The sequence below is a fragment of the Ictalurus furcatus genome, chromosome 9, assembly GCF_023375685.1.
Source record: "Ictalurus furcatus strain D&B chromosome 9, Billie_1.0, whole genome shotgun sequence".
Taxonomy (NCBI): Eukaryota; Metazoa; Chordata; class Actinopteri; order Siluriformes; family Ictaluridae; genus Ictalurus; species Ictalurus furcatus.
This window is the reverse complement of record NC_071263.1, coordinates 6,411,144-6,437,608: the sequence shown is the minus strand read 5'-3', so window position 1 is coordinate 6,437,608 and position 26,465 is coordinate 6,411,144. Positions and strand designations below refer to the sequence as shown.

Below are 26,465 nucleotides of genomic sequence, written 5' to 3'. Positions count from 1 at the left end.
TTATGGAGAGAAGGGGCTTTTTCCTAGCCAACCTTCTATGAAAGCCATACTCAAGTCTTTTTTTGATTGTGCAGTCATGAGCATAAATATTTAATGTGCTTACAGAGACCTGTAGGTCACATGATGGAGCTCTTGGGTTTTTCTTTATATCTCTGTGCATTAAACAGTCTGACCTTGGACTGAATTTGCTGGGATGCCCACTCCTGGGAAGAAGGGTCTCTGTTTGTAAACAATCCTTTTCACTGTAGAACAGTACATTTTAAATTGTTTAGAGATGGCCTTATAGCCCTTCACAGATTGATGAGCAGCAACAATTGCTTTCGCTTCTAGAGGTCACGGCTTTCTTTCTTTCTTCTTGGCATGATGTAGACACACACCTGAATGCTCCAGAACACCAAACTGCCAAAAGGTCTGCTTTTATAGAGGTGATCACACTTCTTGATTAACTAATATTGTGCATATCATTAGTAACACCTGGCTGCTAATTACATTCTTAATTATTGCAGAAATAGGAAGGGTGTACTTAGTTCTCCCCCACCTGATTTTTGAATATTGGTTTACTTTCTGGGAATAAACTACATATTGAAATATACTTATTGAACTACATATTGAGGAAGGAGAGCCTTCTGAACTATAAAAAAATCTCTTAATGCTGCTAGATGAGTCTCCCTCTCCACCCTAATTGAAGTTATCAAAAGTTTTACATTCTTTTTCAATACTGTAGCAAAATTAACTAGGAATATAACCACCACAGAAACATGCACCCAATCAATATAAAGCAGAGACAATTTCATGAATTTTTTCACTGGCAAAATAGAAATTATTAGACAAAAATTCAGACTACTAATTTAAAACTAGACAGTCTCATAACTAACCATGTAGATAATAATAATGTAATATCAGATCAATGATTAGAATGTTTTACTCCCCTTCGAGAGACCGAACTAATTTAATTAATTTCTTCATCAAAATCATCACCTTGTATACTAGATCCCTTGCTTACATGTTTCTTTAAACAGATTATTCCAGAAGTAATCAAAACCCTTCTAAAAATAATAAATTCTTCCCTTAGCACTATATACCTAAAACATTTAAACTAGCAGTTATTAAACCCCTGATTAAAAATATCTGACCTTGACTCCTGTCAATTGTCCAGCTATAGGCCAATATCAAATCCCCCCTTTATCTCCAAGATATTGGAAAAGGTTGTAGCACAGCAGCTATGCTTGTACCTACATAGGAATAACCTTCATGAAATGCATCAGTCAGGATTTAGGCCTCATCATAGAACAGAGACAGCGCTGGTTAAAGTGGTAAATGACTTATTACTGGCCTGTGATCAGGGCTGTGTCTCCCTTCTTGTGTTGCTTGACCTTAGTGCAGCTTTTGATAACACTAATCATAACGTTGTTGGCATTAAGGGAACGGCCCTCTCCTGGCTCAGGTCTTATTTAACTGATCACTATGCATACTGAGGTAAATTTTGTTGTTCTGCAAGGTTTTGTTTTAGGCCCACTGCTTTTTACTTTATATATGCCACCTCTGGGTCAAATTATTTGAAAACATGGAATTAGATTCCACTTTTATGCTGATGATACACAGCTGTATGTTTCTGCAAAGCAAGATGATAGAGGCCAGCTTAATAAAGTTGAGGAATGTGTAAAGGAAATTAGACACTTTATGCTTATTAACTTCTTTTTGCTTAATTCTGACAAGACAGAAGTACTTCTACTAGGACCGCATACAGCTAGAAGTAAGCTTTCTGATTACATAGTAACTCTGGATGGCATTACTGTTTCATCATGCGCAATCGTAAAAGACCTTGGTATAATTATTGACGCTAGTCTTTCATTTGATGCTCATGTAGATAATATTACTAGGATAGCCTTAGCAATATTTCTGAGATGAAAGAAGATAAGAAATATAATGTCACTATATGATTCAGAAAAATTAGTTAATGCTTTTGTCACCTCTAAATTGGATTATTGTAATGCCTTACTCTCTGTATGCTCCAGTAGGTGCATAAATAAGCTCAGTTAGTCCAGAATGTAGCTGCAAGAGAACTAACTAGAACCAGATGATGTGACCACATCACCCCTATATTATCCATACTGCATTGGTTCCCAGTACAATTTCGAATAAAAAAAAATTAAATACTACTATTGACCTATAAAGTACTAAATGGTCTCACACCACAGTACCTGAGTGAACGTTTAGTCTTTTACGATCTGCCACACCTACTTTGCTCAAAAGGTGCAGGCTATTTTATGGTACCTCGAATAGTGAAGGCTACAGCAGGGGGAAGAGCTCTCTTACAAAGCCCCACAGTGATGGAACAGCCTTCCAATTTGAAAACATTTGTTTAGTTAAGCTTTCTACGAATAGTTTTTTTTCTTGGGTAAAGGAGCAAATCTAGAGTGCTCAGAGGCATAGAGTGGTGAACTGGGATGTTTGGATGCTGTTGCCCCCCGCTTATGTCAAAGAGCAAGCCGTCCTGGCCCAGATGCAGCAAAACAGGCCCAAACCATGATTCTACCACCATGTTTCACAGATGGGATAAGGTTATGCTGGAATGCAGTGCTTTCGTTTCTCATAACATAACGCTTCTTATTTAAACCAAAAATTCTATTTTGGTCTCATCTGTCCACAAAACATTTTTTTCCATTAGCCTTCTGGCTTGTTCACATGATTGTTAGCAAACTACAGAAGGGCAGCAATGTTCTTTTTAGGAGAGTAAAAGACATAGAATCACACAAACACTCAATTTACATGTGGCTTGTTTGATTGTAACATTTCCAGCAAAATTTAAGACTAGTAGCATACAAAAGCCACCTTCATAGTTTGATATCTATACTATATATTCATAAAATTAATGAATAAAACAAAAGGAGAACCCTTAGTGTCAGAAGATTGGTTTAGTTTACCAAAACCAGCTAGTCACTTTGAAAGCTGCAACTGCATGGTAATTTGGGTTTCACTATTTCCAGAAGGTAAATACTACATTTTCTTGAAATTATGACTTAATATTACAGTATTATTATATTAAATATTTGTCACATGTTCACACTGATAACAGAATTCAAAGAGCCTGTGAATATGTTTTAATTTATTGAACGCTTATGAACAAAACATCGTTTGATGCATATTTTGCATTCATACCATATTTGTGTCCCATCACCTCTGAATGATACTTTACATAATTTTTTTTATATATATATATATATATATATATATATATATATATATATATATATATATATATATATAATATATTTACTATACATTCCCCTCCAAAGGTATTAGAATAGCAAGGCCAGTACGTTTTGCTATACAGAGACACCTGGGTTTGAGATTAAAATATGAATATAAGATGACAGCAGAATTTCAGCTTTAATTTCCTGATATTTACATCTAGATGTGTTAAACACCCATGGCACGTTTTGTTTGATCCCACCCATTTTTCAAGTGATCAAAAACATTGGAACATGTGACTGACGTGTTTCTTGCTGCCCTGGTTTTTTAGCACACCCAGTGATTTGTCAGGACATTCTAAATTGTTGTACTGGCTATGCCCAATGCTTCTGCAATGGCTCTGTTTGGCTTTCCCTCTTTTCTCAGATTCAAAATGACTTGCATTTCTCCCACATACAACTCTCTGGTCTTCATTTTGTTGTATCCTTTTTAACAACAAATGCAGTGTTCACAGGTGAAACCCAGGGCTCAAACCAAGAATAGATTTTCGGAGCTATTAAATGTTTAAACAATTAATCAAACAGGGCACACATGGGCAGCAAGAAACATGTCAGTCAAGTATTCCAAAATTTTTGAACACTTAAAAAATGTGCCAAGTTGTTTAACACATCTAGGTAGATGTAAAGTGCCCTCCACTAATATTGGCACCTGGAACTTCAAATGGGATTGGGTTCTATGGTCAGATGAAACCAAAAAAAATAGTTTATAGGCAATAAACACCAGAGGTGGTTTTGGTGCACAGATAGCAGTAGTACCTCATGCCCATGATTTAATATGATGGTGGTGGCTCTTTCATGTTTTGTGGTTGTTTATCTACCAGAGGATCTGGACATTTAGTTAGGATACATGGCATCATGGACTATCAAATATCTACAGATATTAAATGAAAATTTGACTGCCTCTTCCAGGAAGCTTAAAATGGGTTTTGTTTGGATCTTCCAGCAGGACAATGATCTAAAACATACATCAAAATCAACATAAAAATGGTTTACTGACCACAAAAACAAGGTGCTGTCATGGCCATACCAGTCCCCTGAAACCTAAAGAAAACCTGTGGGGTGAACTGAAGAGGAGAGTCCACCAGCATGGACCTCAAAATTGAAAGGATCTGGAGAGATTCTGTATGGAGGAATGGTCTGAGGTCCCTTGCCATGTATTCTCCAACCTCGTTAGGCATTATAGGAGAAGACCCAGAGCTGTTATCTTGGCAAAGGGAGGTAGCACAAAGTATTGACTAAAAGGGTGCCCATAATTGTTGCACACCTAAAAAACAAAGATGTATTTTGATAAACCTGTATTTTTGTGATTTTTTTTAAAACAAAGGTTCAAAAGGTTCAACAATACAGACAATTTTTAACAGCCTTCATTGCTCATATTTACCAAGGGTGCTAATATTAGTGGAGGGCACTGTACATTCTTTCTAGCTAAAATAATGCTGCTCTCATGGGAATAGTGGAGAGAAACACTGCTACACAATGCATGGTTTGGGTCCAAAATTATCTGTTACATTGTACAGATTTAATCTAGATTAATATACATTTAGACTATAAATACAATCATTTTAATTTCATTTAATGTCCTGTAATGCTCAACTTAACCATTTTCTTATGGAAAAGTACCACATATATAGGAAATGCTCGTAATTATGACTGCACAGTTTTGGATTAATTAAATAATCAAAATTTACATGTTGGAATTCATCATGCTGACATTTTTATGATCCATCCTAGTGAGATGCTTTTTAAAAATCATTCATTCTATTATTCTATAAATAGGCCAAATTACTATTATGGAATATCAGATTATCTGGGCAAATTACAAATCATTAAACATATTTGTGAACTGTCCAGATCCTTTATAATAAAATTGCAGGACTTTCAAGGACCTTTCAGGCACTTTTTTGTTTTTGTTTTCAAGGCCTATACAAGAGGTGTGCCTCCAACCATCCATCCACCCATTTTGTGTACCACGTATCCTACACAGAGTTGCTAGGAGCCTGGTGCCTATTGCAGGGGACTCAGGGCACAAGGTGGTGGACACCCTGGATAGGATGTCAACCCATCACAGGGCACAATCTCACACACATTCACACACCCATTCATATACTACGGACAATTTAGAGATGCCAACCGGCTTACAAATGTCTTTGGACCAGGGGGAGGAAACTGGAGTACCAGGAGGAAACCTCCGAAGCACAGGACTGGCAAGCTCCACACACAGAGCAGAGGTGAGTATCGAACCAGCAACCCTGGAGGTATGAGGCAATCATGATAACCACTAAGCCACCATGCCCCGCACAAGAGATCATTCAATAATATTCTTTATTTTTTCTTTTTTAAATTAGAATAAAATAAAATGAAAATGAAACACAAGCAATATTTATATGGTGCTAAAATTGTAATTCCCAGGTATTTCTTCACCTTCACCCGTATACCCCAGGTGAGTGCCAGAAGCACTGTTGCCAACAACTTTCAGTGGAAAGTCGCTAAATGTCACGAGATGATGTCATGCACTAATTAGCATATTCATTACATCATCGCATCGTATTTGCATTCTGCCCAGTCAGCTGTTTACATCCATTTGCTTCTCTCCTACTCTGTGCTCACAGACTGTATTTTAATACAGCCAAATTCCCAATAAAGCTGTTCTCATTTACATATTTTTCTGTTGCTGTTGTCAGACAATGGAACAAGTATGAAATAGTGACTGAAACACAGCCCATTGAGACTACATGTTAACCAGCAGTCACTTCCAAGCTGCTGCTCTGCACAGCTAAAATCCTGATTTATAACCTCGACGCCGTCTGACAAAATCACAATACACATAAGACAATGGCTGTGCTGTGATTTCAGCTACATTTACGTGTAAAATGATAACTCAGAGAGAACGTTAGAAGTAACTAAATGTGTTGCTCCTCTCTGCCACTCACTGAAAAGAGTAGCTGCAGTGAGAGAGAGAGAGAGAGAGAGAGAGAGAGAGAGAGAGAGAGAGAGAGAGAGAGGTGTGTATCTGCATGGGGAAAGCAAGACCTTGCGCTCATGGGGCAGTACTGGCCACTCTCTTCAATGGAAAGTTGCCAAGGCTTGCCCACAAAGTCACTAGAGTTGTCACTAGGTGCTTTTTTGAGAGAGAGAAAAAGTAGCTAAAGGGGTCTAAAAAGTGTACCAGAGCTGTGTCGGTCACAATGAGTGAGTGAATAGCAGGAGGAGAGGGAGGGGCTGCAGCAGGGAGTCATATTTTAAGTGAAAGGATTATATTAGTGTTCTATCGAAAATAAACACTTTTTAAAAAACTTTTTAGCGATTTCGTATTTATTGACTTTTTATAATTCAAGCACTTTTAAATGCCACTAGATTGAAAAATGGCTATTTTCAAGGCTTTCCATTACTTAAATTTCAAAAAACCAAATTCAAACACACTGCAAGCACCTTATACGAACCCTGATAGTAGTATAGTAAGCATCAACTATTAGTAATTACCTTATTTATGAAGTGTAAAGCTATTTTCAAAGTCTTAATGTTTAAAAATCTAAAGAGAAACCCAAGAGTTGCTGATGATTGTGTGTGGTATTTACCAGACCAGTGTCCAGTAGAGGCTCCAGTGCGGTCAGTGCATGTTTCACTGACGGGTTTAAAGACGGTTTCCCAGCCCCCAGTGGCATAGCGCCAGTTTTGTGACTCCAAGATGAGTGTCCGTTGCGTGCCGTAGGCGATCATGAAACAGTAGACCACGTGATGCAGCTGGCAGCCATAACCACAGCCCTTATTGATGTTGCACACCAGCTTGTGTGCCTTTGCACAGTCTGGTGGGTTCTGGACAGGGATACATACAAACATACACTTACAATTGTACACGCACATTCCCAAAACAGAAACTTATTGTTGGTTACCGCATAAAGAATTCCATTTTGACTGCAAAATTTCCTCAAATAAATATGTTTAATTGCAGATTTGGAATGTTAGATGCAATTTATTTTAAATTGTTAAAAGGGTTAACTTACAATGTGTTATATGTATGTTTATATTCATAAGATGAAAATATGATATACTAGGCATTTTAAAGAACTGCAGTGCTTCAAGCTAAAAAATTAAATTTAAAGGAAATGCACCATGTGAAGCAATAAACATATGCATCCAATACATGATCAGTAAGGCAAATATAACAAGCAATCATAACTGACAGTTTGATACAGGGTAAACAAATTATGAATTAAACCAGGATAAAGATAAAGGAAAGAGAATGCATGGAGCAGGAAAAAGTGAGTAAAAAATGACAAAATATTAATTTAAACTATAATCAACAGCCTTTCTCTTTTGTCCACATTTCAATTATTTTGAGTTCTTTTATTAATGCAACATCCAGTCAGGACTATTCCCCATCAGACCGCCAGAGGGCACCCTCTCCTGAATATCGAGCCCCCCTCTTCGTGTGTGTTTCTCACTTTATGGTCACATTGCTATAAAATGCACAAGTTTCGAACAGGTGTTCATTGCTTACACTTAAGTAAGGCAACATGTCTGCTACTGATTATTCTGATATTTCTTACCCTGGCTGCAGAAATTGGATAAAATGAGCCCATGCACATTCATAAGGAAGATGAACAAAAAACTGCTTTCATCATCAACACCAGGCACTAGGAATACTTAGTGATGCCCTATGGGCTGGTCAATGCACCTGAAACTCTGACGGCACATTGAAGTTTTCAGGGAGTTCCTGCACATGTTCATTTCTGTGCATAGACAACATCTTGATTTACTCCAGCTCTGAGTCTGAACACATATCCCAGGTGTGTGCTATGTAAACTCTTGCAAAACGACCTTTAAAGATCTCTCACTGTGTTGAAAACCAAATCTCTCTTCAGACACCCACAAGTCTCTTGCAACCTCTCTTTATTCCATAAAGACCATGGTCCCATATTGCTGTTGACCATTACTGATTTACCTAGTTCAGTGAGGTATACCACCATATTAACCATCGTTGACAGATTTTCCAAAACCTGCCCTCTTGTTCCCCTGAGCAAGCTCCCCAGGTCCTTTGAAACCACAAAAATCCTGTTTTGAGAAGTCTTCTAACTATGTGGACTTCCAGAGAACACTGTGCCAGACAGTGGTGTCCAATTCATCATCGAGGGTATGGCAGGCATTTTGTAAAAGAATAAATATTAACATCAGTCTCTAATCAGGGTACAACCTACAGGGCAGACAGTGAGGATGAACCAGGAGATTGGGAGTAGGGATGAAATGATTATCGGTTTCACGATAAACCACAATAAAATTCACAGATGGTTAGTATTACTGTCACATTTAATTATCATAAAAACCGTGCGTGATTATCGTGATTTGTACACACCCAGCATGCGTTTGAAGCAGGTGCACCATGCAACATTGTTTTTTGGGCGCGAAAAAAACACTACAATTAAAAACTGAACGTGTCTGCTCAATTCAGCATGAGCCAAATGAGTCAGAGTCACAGCACAGACAAGCAGGAGTCATATTTAATTTATCATGTGATGAAAGTGAGGCGAGCTTACTGACAAGACGAAAGATTTGGTTTAAATAAGCAAGTTTGTCATTGTACTTTTTTGTTGTTGTGTTTTTCATTAAGAATAATAATGAACCCACCATTCAAGCAATTGCCGCCCCCAAATCGCTGCTGATTCGAAAGCAAAAGTGAAATGTGCATGGCCGCACTGGCCACACACTCATTCATAAGCGAGGGGGAAAAGAGGTAAACGTGCCAATGAAGCACCCAAGCCCCTTTGCAAGCTTTGCAGACAGGGTTACCATCTTCAATCAGCATTTTTATAAAATCCAAACTATGACCACACTTCGTATTTGGTCCTCTTTGAAGGTTGGAAATTCTCCCGAGCACTGTCACTGCCTTCCTCCATGTTCTGTAACTGAACTAAATGATTTTTATTACAAAAAAAGCTAAACTGTGCCATGGTGGGCAAGTGATGTAATCGGTCTGTGGCCGAACACTGTGTAACAACAGGAACACAGACTATCGCAGAAAGCCTAGTGACATTACTGTCACATTATCCAGTACTTTATAGTCAAATATAAAACCTTTAAATGATTTCAGTGTGTGTATCAGGACTTTTTGTAAATTTTGAGCACCCTAACAATACCATGATAATACTGATAACCGTGATAGTTTTGGTCACGATAATCGTGATATGAAATTTTCATACAGTTACATCTCTAATTGGGAGAACAGAAGAGCTAAGATTCTTTGAGACTTCAAGTTCCTGACTGACAAGCAGCTGCTGGCTAACCAACCAGACATAGAGGTGGTTGACCAGGAGCAAATAAACAGCAGTTGTGATAGATGTGGAAATTCCAGCTGACAGTAACATCAGGAAGAAGGAGCATGAGAAGATCAAAAAGTACCACGTGCTGAAGGAACAATTGGAACAGATGTGGAAGGTGAAGTCCAAAGTGGTCCCAGTAATAATAGGAGCATTAGGGGCTGTAATCTCCAGACTGGGAGAGTGGCTCCAGCAGATTCTGGGTACATCTGAAGTCTCTGTCCAGAAGAGTGCAGTCCGAGGTATAGCTAAGATACTGCATAGAACCCTCAAACTCCCAGGCCTCTGGTAGAGGACCCAAACTTGAGGAAGACGCTTGAAGAGTGAAGTATATTTATTTATTTTTGTATCACATCATAACTGATGTGCACAAGTGCATCACCACATGCATTTTAAAGCCTTTTACTGATGTTCAGGAATAGACTGAATGACACTGAACAGAGTAGCGACAGCTAGAGACAGCTTTCAGTTCAGAATGATGGTAGCTTCTGAAAGGAAGAACCCAAGCATGCTATGGAAAGTCCACACAGGACCAACAGGTAACAACCCATGAAATTGGGCTACAGACATCAAGTGTGGTACGTGCGTGCAGCAAGGCCTGTAAAAATCCACATGGCCTGAAGATCCACCAGGCCAAGATGAAATGTTTGGTGAAGGGGCAAGCGGTACAGCACACATGGAAACCTCTGGTGAGACACATGAGGAGCCTGGCCCGGAGTCACCCCATATTGCCTGGTGGTGTGGGAGAACTTGGGGAGGTCATTTAGGATTAGTTGCAGAGGTTGGATAGTGCATAGGGACAGACCTGCTAGGAATGAGTTGCAGAAGTCCTTCACTATATGACAAGGTACTGAACAAGCACCAAAGTGGACCCTGTGGATAGAAATTGACGGATCTTCCTAATGTTGTTGAGAAGAAACCTATATGAGCGCATCAGTTTGTTATCCATGGTTACCCAAAGGTTCAATGCAATGACAGATGGTGAGATCTGAGATTTGTCCAGGGAGCTCACAAGATCTTGACATGGGTACACATCTCCAGAAATGTACAGCAGCTTAGTTTTGCTGGGATTTATTTTCAGCTGACCAGCTGGCATCCATGATGAGATATTTGCCAAGCATGCTGAGATCCATGCAGAATCATGAGTGTCTGATGAGGAGGAAAGGAGAGGATGAGTTGAGTGTCATTACCAAAGTAGTGGTATGAAAACCCATGTGAGGATATGACTTCAACAGAAGAGCAGGTCTCAGGGGAGAACAGAAGAAAACCTAGCATTGAGCCTTGTTGGGCAGTAGTGGAGTGTCTTCATGTAGCAGATGTGGATCCCCTCCACATCACCTGATGCAATATGACTGTCCCTCCAGGTAAAAAACTAACCATTGCTACCCTATGTCAAATTCCATGTCTTAAAAGGATGGACAAAAGAGTCTTGTGATTGTATCAAAGGCTGCTGAAAGGTTGAAGAGGATGAGGACTGATGACAGTTGTGTTGATCAAGTAGCATGAAGTTTCTTATTAATGGCCACAAAGTCCGTTTGTGTGGACTGAATCATGTTAAAACCAGATATTAGGATCTTGGAGGTTATTCTGGATGAGATGGAATGAGTTGACTGTAGACAGCACATTCTACAATTTTTGAAAGAAGAGAAGTGATATCAGCCTGTAGTTACTGATGTCTGAGATACCCACAGGGGATTTCTTCAGAATACAAACAACCCTCTCTGTCCTGAATGCAGTCAGTACATGACCAGATGTTAGGGTGCTGGAAGGTACAGACAAAGGAGGGATAGATTGGAGGTTGCAGCAAGTGAGGGAGAAGTATGAGTAGTTTATGACAGGCATGACAGGAAGGGTAAGGGTGAAGGATACCAAGTGATGATCTAAGATGTGGAGCAGGGTGACTCTGATGTCTATGCAGTGCTAAGTATTTGCCCCATCCTGATATCTTCTGTTTTTGTCTCTCTCATATAATACTAAATTGTAGCTCTTCAAACGAAATACAACATAAAACAAAGGCAACCTGAGTAAACACACAATACAGTTTTTTTATTGAATCAAAAACTGTTATCCAACAACTATCACCAATGCGATAAACTAACTGCCCCCTTAAAACTTCAGCAGCAATAACTGAACCCAAACGCTTCCAATAACTGGAGAGCAGTCTTCACCTTCCGTGGATGCAGGTCTTGTAAAAGATTGTTACCATGTGATTCAACAAAATCTCTCAGTGAGAGGTTCATCAGATTTCGCTGACCGTGCACATAACCCTCTTATAAGAAACTTATTTTCTGTAAAACTTATCTTGTATCCGAGTTATTTCACTGAAATTCACACTGACATAGCGTTCCTGATTTTCTTTTTCTTTTATGTTTTGAAGTAACTTTGTGTGTTGTTTGTTCTGTAAGTTATTAGACATGGGTGGAAGTGGCCAGTCCAAAAAACACTCCAAATGATTGGATGTACAATCAGGGATTTGGCATCTTTGTGCAACCTTTTGTTCTTTTAATAAAAATGATTTAAATATGGTCAATATACTGTTCTCTCCAAATGTTTGCTTTGCCAAGTGTGAATATAGATAAACAGCAAGCCATACTCTGTTTAAGAGCCAGGATATGAGCATCTTGCTCCTTTAATGATTCAACGTGTAGTTTACCTGGGCAGAAACACCGGGCACTGAACCGAGTAAAAAGCCATTGCTTTAAATAGAGTTTAGAAGGAGGACTGACACAGATGCGACAGACATATTTTGAGCGTTCACCACGCCATGAGCTCGTTGCTTCCTGTAGTTACCCAATGCACAGTGCTTGTGAAAACACATCATAATAACAGTCCTCATATAAAATTTACACAATAATGACAATTAAAACAGAACTTGGACAGAATATTAAACATATGCGAAAATATAATATTTACAAATGCAAATGTCCATAATAAACTATACACAGCCTCTAACAGAGGCAGAACTCTCCCCGTCTGGCATTTTTAATACCACTATAACAGTTCTGTGTTTATTCCTACTTAGTCCTCTTTGGCTAGTAGTAAGACCACATCAGAAATAGGTCGTAAGAATGTTTTCACGTTACCACTGGAGGTCGTTTTAACCTCTACTTTGCGTTCTTTTCCGTCACTGCTCAGGAAGACAGATGTGATCAAACCCAAAGGCCAGTCATTTCTTGGGGACTGAGCTTGTTTCAACAGCACAACATCTCCAGCATGCAAGTTTCTAAGAGTTTCATGCCACTTGTGTCAATTTTGGAGTGTACTGTATTCTTTTCACCATCGGCTCCAGAACTAGTTGGCCAATGCTTGCACTTGTCTCCACTGACATCTTAGGAGATCTTTTCAGTGTAGTTCTCAATTGGAACAGGGACTCCTGGCTGTTGGGGTAAGAGCACTGCTGGAGTGAGTATGCATGGAGAATAGCAATCTGATGAGATGGGAACCAGAGGTCTAGTGTTCATGATCGCTGACACCTCTGCCATCAGAGTGCAAAGTATCTCATGGGTCAAGTGAGCATGCCTCTTTTGCAGCAGCATACTGTCTAGAATAGAGCGGGTTATGCCAATCGTGCGTTCCCATGCTTCCTCTATGTGGGAGGTGTGTGGAGGATTAAATTCTCCATGTACAGCCATTCTCATGAAGATATTTCAGAAGGCTGGTTTGGTTTTCCTTTGTTGGCTACATGCCCAATTCTTGGCTAACTCAGATGAAGTTGGTTCCTCGGTCTGATTGGAGTTGTTTCGCTAGTCCTCTAACAGCGAAAAACCTTTGCAGGGCATTAATGCAACTGCCAGTATTCATGTATATAACTTCTATGTTTACTGCTCATATACTCATAGACATGAAGAGTATAGCCCATCTTTTGTGCACAGCTACACCAACTCTAGTGCGTCGAGTGACCACTGTCCATGGACCAAAAACGTCTAACCCCACATATGTAAATGGAGGAGATGTACTGAGGTGCTCAGGAGGAAGATCTGCCATCTTCTGGACTTCCAGCTTTCCTCTGAGTCTGCGGCATTTCACACAATGATGAAGGATAGAGTTTATCAATTTATTTCCTTCGACAATCCACAAGCCAGCCAATCTGATTGCTCCTTCTGTAAACTGCTGGCCTTGATGATGTACTTTGGAGTGGTAATAACTCACTAACAGTTTGGTGACATAGCTTTGCTTTGAGAGGATGACTGGATTCTTCACATCTGATTCAAGAGAAGCGTACCTCAGTCGTCCTCCAACCCTCAAGAGACCGTCAAAGATGTAGGGGTCGAGATTCCGTAGCACACTCGAATGTAAAACTTGTTCGTTCACCTGCAGAGGAGCATACTCTTCTGGATAGGACTTTCTTGACGTGTAGAAGTATTAGTCTCTTTGCTGCTGTCTGCTCTTCAGGTGTGCGTATTTCGTCACACAGATGCCATCCTTTACACGTATGGGTTGTGCTGATGGGACTTGACGTGTGAGAACGTGCTTGGGGAATCAGAAAGGAAACAGATTTTAAAGATTCCCAGAAAGAAAAGTGCTGAAACCGCTCTGAGAAGAGGCTTCTCTCAATTCGAATAGCAAAGCTGGTCACACGGTCTGATTTTTGCATCCGCCTTACCATCACCAGTTCGAAGAAGTCACGCTCTTGCGCTTGGGGCATTTTGTAGAGGAAGCTGGGTCTTATGAACAATTTAGTGTCATTAAGCTGTGACGCAGCAACCGATCTTGTCACTAGATCAGCTGGATTCTGGTCACGTAATTTCACTGATGAACTGCTGAACACGGTTGTGCACATAAACGAAGAAGCGTCTGGACTCATTGTGGATATATCCCAGGACTACTTTGCTGTTAGAATAGTATCTTACTGCATTTGGCTTATAGTCTAGTTCGTCAAGGATATGATCAGCCATCTCTACAGCCAGCACTGCTCCGCACAGCTCAAGGAAAGGGATGGAAGGCTCAGGACGAGGTGACAGCTTTGCCTTCCCGAGCACAAATCCCACTTTGGTCTCGCCTTCATCAGGCAGAGCTCGAAGGTAAGCCCCTATGGCCCAGTTCAAGGCATCTGAAAAGACACACAACTCAGTGTATGAAACGTTAGAGAGTGAACGTTGTAAATATGTGCATGAGATGTGAAGGTTACTCAGCTTCTGAAGTGAGGTTTTCCATTCTTCCCAATTGTTTATTTTCTCTTCAGGAAGGACAGTGTCCCAGTCATGCACCTATTTAGTCAGCTCACGTACCAGTGCTCTGCCTTGGATTGTCACTGGTGCTACCAAGCCCAAAGGATCGAAGAGGCTGTTCATGGTGGAAAGTACTCCGCGGTGAGTGTAGGGCTGGTCATTAGTTGCGAGTTTGAAGGTGAAGGTATCTGTTTTTATGTCCCAGTATAAACCCAGGCTTCTCTGTGTGGGCCAATTCTCATTTCCAAAGTTGCGATCTTGGAGGCCAGAGGCCAGGTCTTCTTGTGGGACAGCTTGCATCACCTTGACAATGTTTGAGGCTATCTTGTGGAGCTTAAGATTTGATTTAGAAAAATCGATTTCTGAGTGCGCCTGAGCAGGTCAATTGCTTCATCTTCTGTGGCAAAGAACATGAGCCCGTCATCCATGTAGAAATGTCTGTTGACGAAGTGTTAGTACCGTACTCCGTATATGGCCACTGCCGGAGAAGGGCTATTCCCAAAAATATGTACCCTCATACGGTATTCTACCACTTCCATGCTCAAGTCATTGTCTCTGCACCAGAGAAATCTCAAATAGTTTCTGTGCTCTTCTTTCACCAGGAAACCATAGAACATTTGTTGGATGTCCACCGTAATCGCAATGAGATCTTTCCTGAACCGTAGCAGCACACCTAAAAGGGAGTTGTTTAGGTCACGGCCTGAGAGGAGCACATTGTTCGGAGAAATACCTTGGTGTTGTGCGCTGAAATCAAATACCACCTGTATCTGTCCTGGTTTTTGCGGATGATATACTCCGAAGATGGGTAAGTGCCAACATTCAAACTTCGGGATTTTGACAAATATAGTGATACGAAGTGGGACTACGATTATATGACATGTTCTTTAATAGGAAAAAAAAGGATAGAGATGAAGGATATGTGGTTTAATCCATTTAAGAAACAAAGTAAATCAAAATCTAAGAAAACCGATAAAGGCGCCCTTGTCCTCTGCCCCGTGGTAACAACACTGTCCTCAGCTCCCCTACCGCACAAACAAAAGGAGTCTAAAAAAAATCCTTTTGCAAACTTGTCTCAGTCTAACAGAGCTCCATCACCGTATCAGGAAGTTAAAGGTTTGCTTAGCTAGACTCAAACTAAATCCAACACCGGAAGTGCTTCCCAGAATCACAACCCTAGCCAGGCCCCTCCTAATAAGGAAATTACTACACCACCAGAGGTACTACTTTACCTCTACCTTTTTGTTTGTAGCAACAGGAAGAGAAGTGCGCATCCAACATCCCAACTTGTTAGAGATTAAAACTATCTGTGATGCTCTCCATTTTGTTCATTAACGCCTGCCTGAGTCACCCAAACGAATATGTGAAATCTGCAGGCACTTCCGCTGACGGTGGTAAAAGAAAAGCTAAGACCATGCTCTTTTCAGCTCTAACTCCAAATTGTTGTCACTCAGGCAAACAAAAAGACCTGTAAAATGTCATTATTGCAATTATGATCATTTTGCTGTTATTGATCTCTGTAGTGCCTTTTTCAATGTTCCAGTGAGTGAGCAGACAGAGCCTATTTTTGCCTTTACATTTAAGAAGCAACAATATACCTGGACCCGCCTTCCTCAGGGGTGCATTGATTCTCTAGCCGAGTTCTCTGTGCATGCAGCTCTCTCTTCACTGGTTCTCCCAGTAGGGTGCGCTCTCTTGCAATATGCAGAAGACATCCTATTATCAGCTGTTAATGCTGACACATCAAAACGGCTCAGTGAAGCTCCTCACACACCTAGCACAATGCAGGTTCAAGGCTTTGCTCTCAAAGCTCCAGTTCTGCCTCCACACAGTGCATTATCTGGGTTTTCAAGGTGAACGTCGTCTCTCTGCAAATCGTCCGAGTATCTTTCTTGATGTTTCACCTCCATCAATGAAATGAGGTACGCTCAGTTTCCTTGGACTAATAAACTACTGTCGTCAGTACATTCCTGACTGTTCACATCCTGACAAGGTGCTCAGGCAATGTTGTCTCACAGACCAACCTGGCACCATTACATGGACTAAACAGATGATGCAATCATTTTGTTATCTCAAGCAGTCTCTGAGTTCAGCTCCAGCTCTAGGTCTGCCAGACTATCAGTCTCCTTTTTCACCTATGTGTCAAGACACAGGAGGACGGGCGCGGGGGTCCTGGCCCAGGAGCATGGCTGAGGTTATCGTCCAGTAGCTTATCTGTCCAAGACCCTTGACCCTGCAGTTCAGGGCATGCCTGCGTGCTTGCGCTCAGTATCAGCCTGAAAAGTTGGTTCTCTCACATCTGCCTACCCAACATGTGCAAAAACAGGTAATCTCTATTCTTAAGCTGTGGCTCAGGTGGTAGAGCGGGTTGTCCACTATTCGTAGGGTTGGCAGTTCGATTCCTGGCCCACATGACTCCACATGCAGAAGTGTCCTTGGGAAAGACACTGAACCCCAAGTTGCTCCCGATGGCAAGTTAGCGCCTTGCATGGCAGCTCTGCTACCATTGAGTAAGTGTGTGTGAATGGGTAAATGAGACACAGTGTAAAGCGCTTTGGATAAAAGCGCTATAGAAGTGCAGACCATTTACCATTTAATGACATCCAAACATAATACGACAGCACAGCATTGTTCTGGCTATGAGACTATTCTCTGTACCCCACACTACCTAACTATTTAACCAATTACATATGATGTGGATAAATGTGCCACCAAAGGGGGCTCGTTGTCTCCATACGCTGATCATAACAGTTTTTTCCTTGTTCACGCGTGGTCACCTCTTGATGTTGACATTGCGATTTTGCCTCAGACAGTATTATTCGTTGCCCCAATGTATGTGTTGTGTTTCCCAGTTCAGTATTAAAATTTCCTGTGCACCATTTTCACTGTGTTTCGCAGGTCACACAAAGATGGGTTTTTAATATTATACTAATTTTATTAATGTAAAATTAGGTAGATCTGCTCCCAGCAGTTCTCTGTGAAATTAGAATGGCACCACAACACAACTGTCTCCTTTCACAATCTGGGTAGGCCATTTCCAACCCCTTGGACTAAAGGTAAGCAGAATCAAAAACTATAGACTATATTCTAAGTGTGTACTGAGTTAGAAAAATCCTGTGGTATCCAGTGTCTCCTTGTGCACAGCACTTAAGCAATAAATCAGCATTTAGACATGTTGTATGCATACTTGTGAAAGTCAGAGATATCTCTACGGTTGGAGAGTTTTTGGAGCCTCAGGGTAACTAAGGAGAGAGAAACCATTAAGATGGTAGGACTAAACTTTGTACAGAGTGAACTTACAAGCCTTTTAAAAAACAAACAAACAAACAAAAAAAAACAACACTGATGGGCTTGTCTTGCGTAAGGCAACATATAGACAGGAGTAATTAATTGTGGCCAAGGGGTTGGGTTGATTTGAAAGAAAAAGGATAAAACCCCACATAAGATGAGCTCACTTAGGTTATGTTGCATGAATTCAGACTGTCTGCAGAGGTCTCAACTTTATTTGTTTTGAATAAAGTTTGATTTCTTTTAACATCTATAACCCCTTGTCTCTGGAAGTTTTTTTAGGTTGGAGAGATTTTCCATGGCAAAATAACCTCTCCTCAAGGGTGACCCCCTGCGACACGGTTGAAGACTAATCACTGCATTGTGAGAGAAAGAGACTTTATGTTACTACTATTAAGTTTGATTATATTTTAATTTGACAATGACTGTTCTATTTGATTTCGATTGATATGTTTCAAGTTAATCATTGATGGACTCTACTTAACCGTGACAACCACGGGCAAGTGCTGAACCAAATGCATGCTCATGTTTATGAACACAATGTTTGATTTTGGAGGTCAGGGAAAGGGAGACAGGATATTTTACTCCTTCCTAGTCAATAGTGGAAGGAGATGTTTGGTTCTGTACTCCACAAGAGAGTGGTTTCAGGATTTGGTCATAGGTAGATGACTGAAGTGATCATACAGTGATCACTAGTTAGTGTAACATGATGGGACTTAATTGTTCGGGTACTCTGAGATAGGTGGGATTTAGTAAGTCCCACCTTATGCTATATGCAAAGTGTGTACTGAGTTAGAAAAATCCTGTGGTATTCTGTCTCCTTGTGCTCCTCTGCACAGCACTTAAGCAATAAATCAGCATTTAGACACGTTGTGTGCATACTTATGTTAGAGATATCTCTATGGTTGGAGAATTTTTGGGGCCTAAGGGTAACTAAGGAGAGAGAAACCATTAAGGCAGTAGGAGTGAACTTTGTACAGAGCGAACTTACAAACCCTTTTTTTTTTTATATTGATGGGCTGGTCTTGCATAAGGCAACATATAGACAGGAGTAATTAACTGTGGCAAAGGGGTTGGGTTAATTTTAAAGAAAAAGGATAAGATGAGCTCACTGTTTAGAACGGCATAAAAAGCCCATGCTATTTTGCATGAATTCAGACTGTCTGCAGAGGTCTCAACTTTGTCTTGAATAAAGGATGATTTCTTTTGACATCTATAACCACTTGTCTCTGGAAGTTTTTTGACTTTGTTTGGAGAGATTTTCCACAACATGGGCATAAGACAAGAAGAATAACGGCGCAGATCACTGTTGTTGAGGATATTTTACAGCAAAATACAGTCATTTAGTCAATATGTGATTTTGTGGTAAGGTCTTGGCATGAGTGTGCACAAGCAAAAGAAGGTTTTCACATGTTAAACTGCCACCCCTGGCCGTTAGGAAGAGTGAAATATAACTTCACTTATAACGTGGCTATTCCAACTACTTTTTTTTTTATATTTAAACAAAAATTTTAAGCCCTCAGTTTTGACATTCAATTGTGAACAGTTCTTTGACATCCACTAATTTCTTCCAAGCAGGTGATTCATTTGTTTTTTGGGATGCTTATCATTGGTTGAAATTGATAAATGTCCTCACAAAAATTATGCATGTTAATTGCTTGCTGATGTCTTTGCAATGGGGTACCATGTAAGCAAACAGGCAAACTGTTGGAAACTTTCCATTCTCTATTCCCTCAGATACGCATAAGTATGTATAGGTTATAGTTTAATTTCTGTCTCATGAAATTTTCTAGACCTGTCTGTTGTGTACGTGCCAATTAAAGTGTCACCATAGGAACTTCCTATTTTCTGTTAAGCGAACAGACACCATATATGTTCAGAAACCTGTACATTCTTGTATTGCCTAAGATGTTTTTCACGTACGTGGCCAGACAGTTCAACTGCCATATTATTTCCACACAGAAGTGCGTCCCTCTGTATATGTATATAAACTTGTGAAATCTGTAATAAACAGGGAAGTCTTTTTTGAGCTACTCTGTGTGTCAGTGTGGTTCAATCAGACTCTCTCCGTATATGCTCTGAGGCAAACCACATCCCCGCGGTAGCATAGAGAAGAGAAACACTCTACTCTTAAAGGCTGAAAAGGCGGACGGAGGAAAGAGGGATATTAGAAGCCGTTATTTGCTTTATCCCTACAAAATGGTGTCAGAAGTGGGATTCTCCAAATCAGGGTAAGTGATCATTTATTTTGTTCGCTTCCCTGGTGTGGTGAATTTCCGAACCTTTAAAATGGGAGTGATTGTCTAGGTTTAGGATAATCTGTACTCTGTGAGCCTTTCTGCAACGTCACCACTGCCTTAATATAGAAATAGTATTTTTTTTTTCATTTGTGCTTTTGTGGTTTGCCAGGGAGTGTATTTTGTTTGCTTGCTTGTTGTTTGTAAGTTCAGTGTTAAGTGTTTTGATTCCAGGCATGGGAGGGTCTTTCGTTACCCCTGCCCTCCCGTCACCGGGAATGACTCCTTGTGATTGGGTGGAAGCCGTTTCTGGGGGTTTATATACTCATCACATAGGAAACAGAAGAGGGCTGCTGGACTGCAGCCTGTCGTCTCTTACAGCACTTGGCTGTGAAGGGTTTCAAGGTGTCCAGAACCAAAGTACAGCTCTGTAAAACTTAAGTCAAGTATTTAGGCTTCCTTCTTTCCAAAGGACAACGACGGCTCTCTGATGATCGTATAACTGTAGTCAAAACATCTCAGCTATCTGCAACCAAACAAGCAGTTATAGCTTTTTAGGTTTCATTAACTATTGTAGACAGTGGATTCCTGACTGCTCTTATTATGATAAGCAGCATAGGGCCATAGTGGAACATTCTGATCCACTATTGTCTCCTGTTACACACACACCAGAAACTGTGGCGGCCTTCAAACATCTCAAAACAGCATTGTGTTCTGCTCCCACACTAGGACTGCCTGATTACAACAACATTTCTGTCTCTACACCTATGAACACTCAGGTGTGGCTTCTGGTGTTTTGGCACAAGAACACGGGGGTAGTTTCTGCCCCTGTGCCTATCTCTCTAAAACATTGGACACCGTGGCTGCTGGACTCCCTGCGTGTCTGCGTGCAGTGTCTGCCAGCGCTCTTCTCGTCACGGATGCAGAACGATTGGTATTGTCTCATCCTTTGGTTTTACACACCACACATCAGGTAAAACAAGTTCTCTCAAACATTGAAACACAACACATGACCGCTCAACGTAGAAGTGGTTATGAAACAATTCTTTGCTCTAGTGCAAATTTAACCATAAAGTGCTCAACCGCACAAGACACAATCCGCGTGCTCTTCATCGGCTTCTAAATTCACAGGATGACACTGAGCCAGTAAAAAATGAGCATGATTGTTTAAAAGAAATCGTAACTTCGTGTAGTATAAGAAGTGATTTATCTGATCTTCCTCTCCTCCATAGTGAGTTTGTTTTTGTAGACGGCTCGTGTTCAAAACCGGCTGATGGTGTTTTTCTACGTGGATATTCTGTCTGCACATTACCGGATGTGATACTCGAAGCGCACTCTTTGCCCTTTAATTCAACACAGGCCACAGAATTATTCGCTCTCACCCGTGCCTGCATTTTACATAAAGGAGTGCCAGCACATGAATAGCACATGATTTTGGACAGATTTGGCAACAACGTGGTTTCAGGTCTGCAGATGGGAAACCCATTTCACATTCCACATTAGTAGAGAATCTTATTGCTGCCTGTTCACTTCCTCATTCCCTCACCATTGTCAAAATCAGGGCGCATCTTGTAGGTAACACTGTAGAAATGAAGGGGAATGTTTTAGCTGACCGACATGCGAAATTGGCTGCGCAGTCACAAAGCCCTTGCCCTTTCTTAGTGTCTGCTGTACATTTTTACACTAGTGCTCTTTTACCCAGGGTAGATTTTTCATTGATGCAATCACATGCATCCCCAGAAGATGCTGGAGTTCTGGCAGGCTCAGGGAGTAGTTCCAGACTCTGATGTCATCTGGTTTGATAAAGTAGGTCGCCTATGCGTTCCAAAAGCCAGCGCCCCGTTTTTAATCCGTGAGTTTCATGGTGTTTCGCATCGTGGTTTCACTGGTGTAATGTCTGACATGACATCTAAATTTTCTATTAAAGATTTGAGACATCAGATGAAACTACATCTCTCTCACTGTTTAATCTGTCTGCAAAACAATGTGCAAGGTTCGCCCGTGCATCATGATGCTCTTCCGTCCCCACAGGTGCCCTTTGAAAGCTTACGGATTGACTTCACACATATGCCTCAAGTAGGTCCGTATAAAATGTTCGTTATTGTTGATCGTTTCTCTAAATGGGTTGAAGTGTTTCCATGTGCTACTGAGAATGCAAAAACGGTTGTACGCATCTTAGCAAAAGAAATCATCCCACGCTTCGGTGTGCCTTTGCAAATTGACTCAGACAAAGGTACTGCGTTCACTTCACAAGTCACACAACGTCTATGCGACTATTTGGCTATAGACTGGAAATTTCACATTCCCTTCCATCCACAGTCGTCTGGGGTGGTTGAGAGAATGAACAGCACTTTAAAAGATCGTTTGAGTAAAGCTACGCAACAGAGGGGGAGCACCGCCTGGCCTGAAGTTTTACCTGCGGTTCTGACTGAGATGAGAATGACGCCATCTAAAACTACAGGTTTATCACCCTTTGAGATTCTATTTGACTGACCTTGTCCTACTGCCTGGAAAATGTCTACTAACCTTTCTACTTCCGCAGGTAGCGGAGTTGACATTCATCTGGATGATTATGTGTCTAAATTACTTGATGTCTTACAAGAACAACATGAATGTGTAAGAGCTAAACTCCATCTTTCTTCACAGTGCCCAACTCATTCCTTCGTTCCAGGTGACCAGATGCTGCTCCGAGTGCCCAAATGGAACAAGCAGTTGGGTGAACCCAAGTACACCGGTCCTTATGAGATTGTGGCAGTAACAAGAACCGCTGTCATGACCTCAGAAGGCCACATATTGCGGCATGCCAGTTGGTTAAAATCTGTGAACAAATAATTGCATGATTCTGTTCTATTATAGGCTGTTCCCATGGAACCAGTCCAGTAACTCCAACCTGACTATAGTGAGACCTTGCTGGTGAACGAGTCCACTAGAACTCTCATCTGACCTGCTGATCTGAAGGCGACTCTACTGTTCCAGCTGCTGATACACCTCTAACATACCCATGCTCTCTTCACTTGTGTCCCTTGGTCCAACATATACACGAACTGGACACAATGTTGGTGTTATTTTTTTTTTTGTTAATATGTTCCTATGTTCTATGTTTATGGCCGGAGTATTGGCTGATGGTAATGATTTTGTTAGTGAACAAGGATGGACTGACCCTAATAGTGACCATTTTTCAAATTCTGTACCTATCAGACTTAGAGTTATCTTCTTTTTGTATTGTCCTGCGTTTCACTAGGACAAAAGAGAGCAATGTTAGAAACTTTCTATTCTCTATTCCCTCAGATATGTACAAGTATGTTTAGGTTATAGTTTAATTTCTGTCTCATGAACTTTTCTAGACCTGTCTGTTGTGTACATGCCAGTTAAAAAGTGTCACCATAGGAACTTCCTATTTTCTGTTAAGTGAACAGGTACCATATATGTTCAGAAACCTGTACATTCTTGTATTGCCTAAGATGTTTTTCACGTACGTGGCCAGACAGTTCAACTGCCATATTATTTCCACACAGAAGTGCGTCCCTCGGTATATAAACCTGTGAAGTCTGTAATAAACAGGGAAGTCTATTTTGAGCTACGATGTGTGTCAGTGTGGTTCAATCAGACTCTCTCCGGCGCCGTATACGCTCTGAGGCAAACCACATCCGCGCGGTATCACAGAGAAGAGAAACACTCTACTCTTAATGGCTGAAAAGGCGGACGGAGGAAAGAGGGATATTAGAAGCAGTTATTTGCTTTATCCATACACAAACTAAAAATGGATTCTTGTGAGACTCCACCAGTGACACTGCATGAAAGTGAAGTTTTATTGTCATGTGTAGAACATGCAATGAAATTCTTACTTGCATTTTCTGCTGCAAAAGCATTACAACAGACACAAACATTATACACATAATTGCACATTAACTTCATATCCACAATTATGCAACTACAAGGTGTTTACATATAGTATATAGTTACTTACATACACATTACACACAGGCATGTACAGTCCCCTCCAAAAGTACTGGAACAGCAAGGCCAATTCGACTGTTTTCGCTATACATTGAAGACGTTTGGGTTTGCGATCAAAAGATGAATATGTAACGGTAGATCAGAATCACTTCTACATATTTAGATCTAGATGTATTAAACAACTTAGAACATAGCACATTTTGTTTGAAACCACCCATTTTTTTCAAGTCGTCAAAAAAATTGGACTGTAACTAATAGGTGTTTCTTGCTGCCCAGGTGTGCCCAGGTAAATAGATTGTATAAAGAATTAATAGTTCTGAACAGCTACTCTTGGTTTTAGCCTTCAGTTTCACCTGTGAACACTGCATTTCTTGTTTAAAAAGCATAAACCAACATGAAGACCAGAGAGATGTCTATGGGAGAAAAACAAGCCACAGGGTTCATACGGATTCTTCATTGTACAGATGAAATTCCAGGACTTTTCAAGCACTATTTTTTTTTCAAGAACTATACAAGAGATGTCAAACATATTCTTTATTTCTTTTTAAATTCCAAAATTAATAAATAAATCATCCTAATCACCACTATCATCATTAATAATAATAATAATAAATAAACAATACATTATATAATGGCGCCTTTTGCTGCCATGCAGAACTAAATTTGCATTTCCCAGGCAATCCTTCATCTTCACCATAACGTCAATATACAGGGTGTCCCAAAAGTCTCCATACACAAGGAAAATGAAAAAAATATTTATCAAAATGTCTTCTAAAATTTTTCATATTAATTGTACATTAGTGCAAGCTATGCAAAAGTGGGCCAGTGCAAATGCTCACAGTTTGAAGTAAGAAGGTGCAATATAGCGGTCATGGTTTCCCCTTTAAGCAGCGCGCTGCAGAGCATGTGGGCGCGCGTGCACGAGCAAGGTGCGCGAGCACCTGCTTCTCGATTGCTGACAATCATGACATTGTGTACATTGGACACATGCTTTTATGTTTCTGTTATGTCTCCTCCCAGTTCTGTCATTGGCTGTTGTTTAGCGTGTGTCTAGATTGCCGTCAGCAATCAACGCGCTGATTATGTTTGTATATATATCGCGCGCCTCCCAGCACACGGCACGGAATATTATAGTAGATAAGAAACTTAGATTAGAATAGTTAAGATACTTAGTTTAGAGTCCTTACGATAGTTTACCTCAGTCATAGTCATAGTCCATGTTATGTTCCATGTTAGATTAGTTAATTTAGTCCACGCTGGTTTTTCTGCTCCCAGTTCCTAGTCATTGTTTTTGTTTCTTGTTTCTCGACCCCGTTTTCCATGACCGCGACCTTGATTCCAGCTTTACCCCGTTTATGCCTGTTTGCCAATCGCCTGACCTTTTGCATGTTTTGGATTACGTTTATGGATCACGATTTGGATTTATCTACCTATGACTCTCTTTAATAAAACTGTTGAACTGCACTTGCATCCATCCCTATCTGCGTTATGTCTCGAGACGTGACGATAGCAGTCCGAGTTGTGTGCGTTAACGTAACACATGTGAAACAACAATGTGGGGGTTTTTGTTAATGAGGCCAGTTGAGGATGGGGAAAAAAAAAAAAAAAACTTTTTTTTTGTGGCGTGAGGTTTCAGTCTTGATGGACCGCGGCCTCCTGCTGGAGGGGAGTGCCTTGAAAAGTTCGTGTCCAGGGTGAGAGGGGTAAGCCACAATCTTAACTGCCCACTTCAGGGTCCTGGAGGTGTACATGCCATGAAGAGCTGGCAGATTGCAGCCAATCACTTTTTCAGCAGAGCGAATGACATGCTGCTATCTGCCCTTGACCTTAGCAGTGGCAGCAGTGTACCAGATGGTGATAGAGGAGGTGAGTATGGACTCGATGATGGTGGTGAAGAAATGCACCATCATTATCTTTGGTAAGTTGAACTTCTACAGCTGCCGCAGGAAGTACATCCTCTTTTTTAATGCGCTTTTTTAATCAGAGAGCTCATGTTCAGCTCTCACTTGAGGTCCTGGGTGATGATTGTTTTGAGGAAGTGGAAGAAGTCACACAGGACAATGGGGGTGGGTGGGGCTGAGTTCTTCCTGAAGTCTACCACCATCTCCAGTGTTTTCACAGTGCTGAGCTCCAGGTTGTTCTGACTGCACCAGGTCACAAGATGGTCAATCTCCCACCTGTAGGCAGACTCATCCCCCTCAGAGATGAGCCCAATGAGGGTGGTGTCATCCACAATCTTCAGTAGTTTGACAGACT

The 26,465-nt window shown here is 40.8% G+C and overlaps 1 protein-coding gene across 2 annotated transcripts in view; it reads right to left on the bottom strand.

Annotated features, from left to right (window-relative positions):
• LOC128612442 (alpha-(1,6)-fucosyltransferase-like) overlaps positions 1-26,465 on the bottom strand; it is a 92,311-nt gene that overhangs the window by 13,208 nt on the left and 52,638 nt on the right. For both annotated transcript variants that reach the window (XM_053632619.1, XM_053632620.1), the window contains exon 6: positions 6,827-7,064. In XM_053632619.1, coding sequence (XP_053488594.1) covers positions 6,827-7,064 — 238 coding nt within the window. The remainder of the gene's footprint in view (positions 1-6,826; positions 7,065-26,465) is intronic.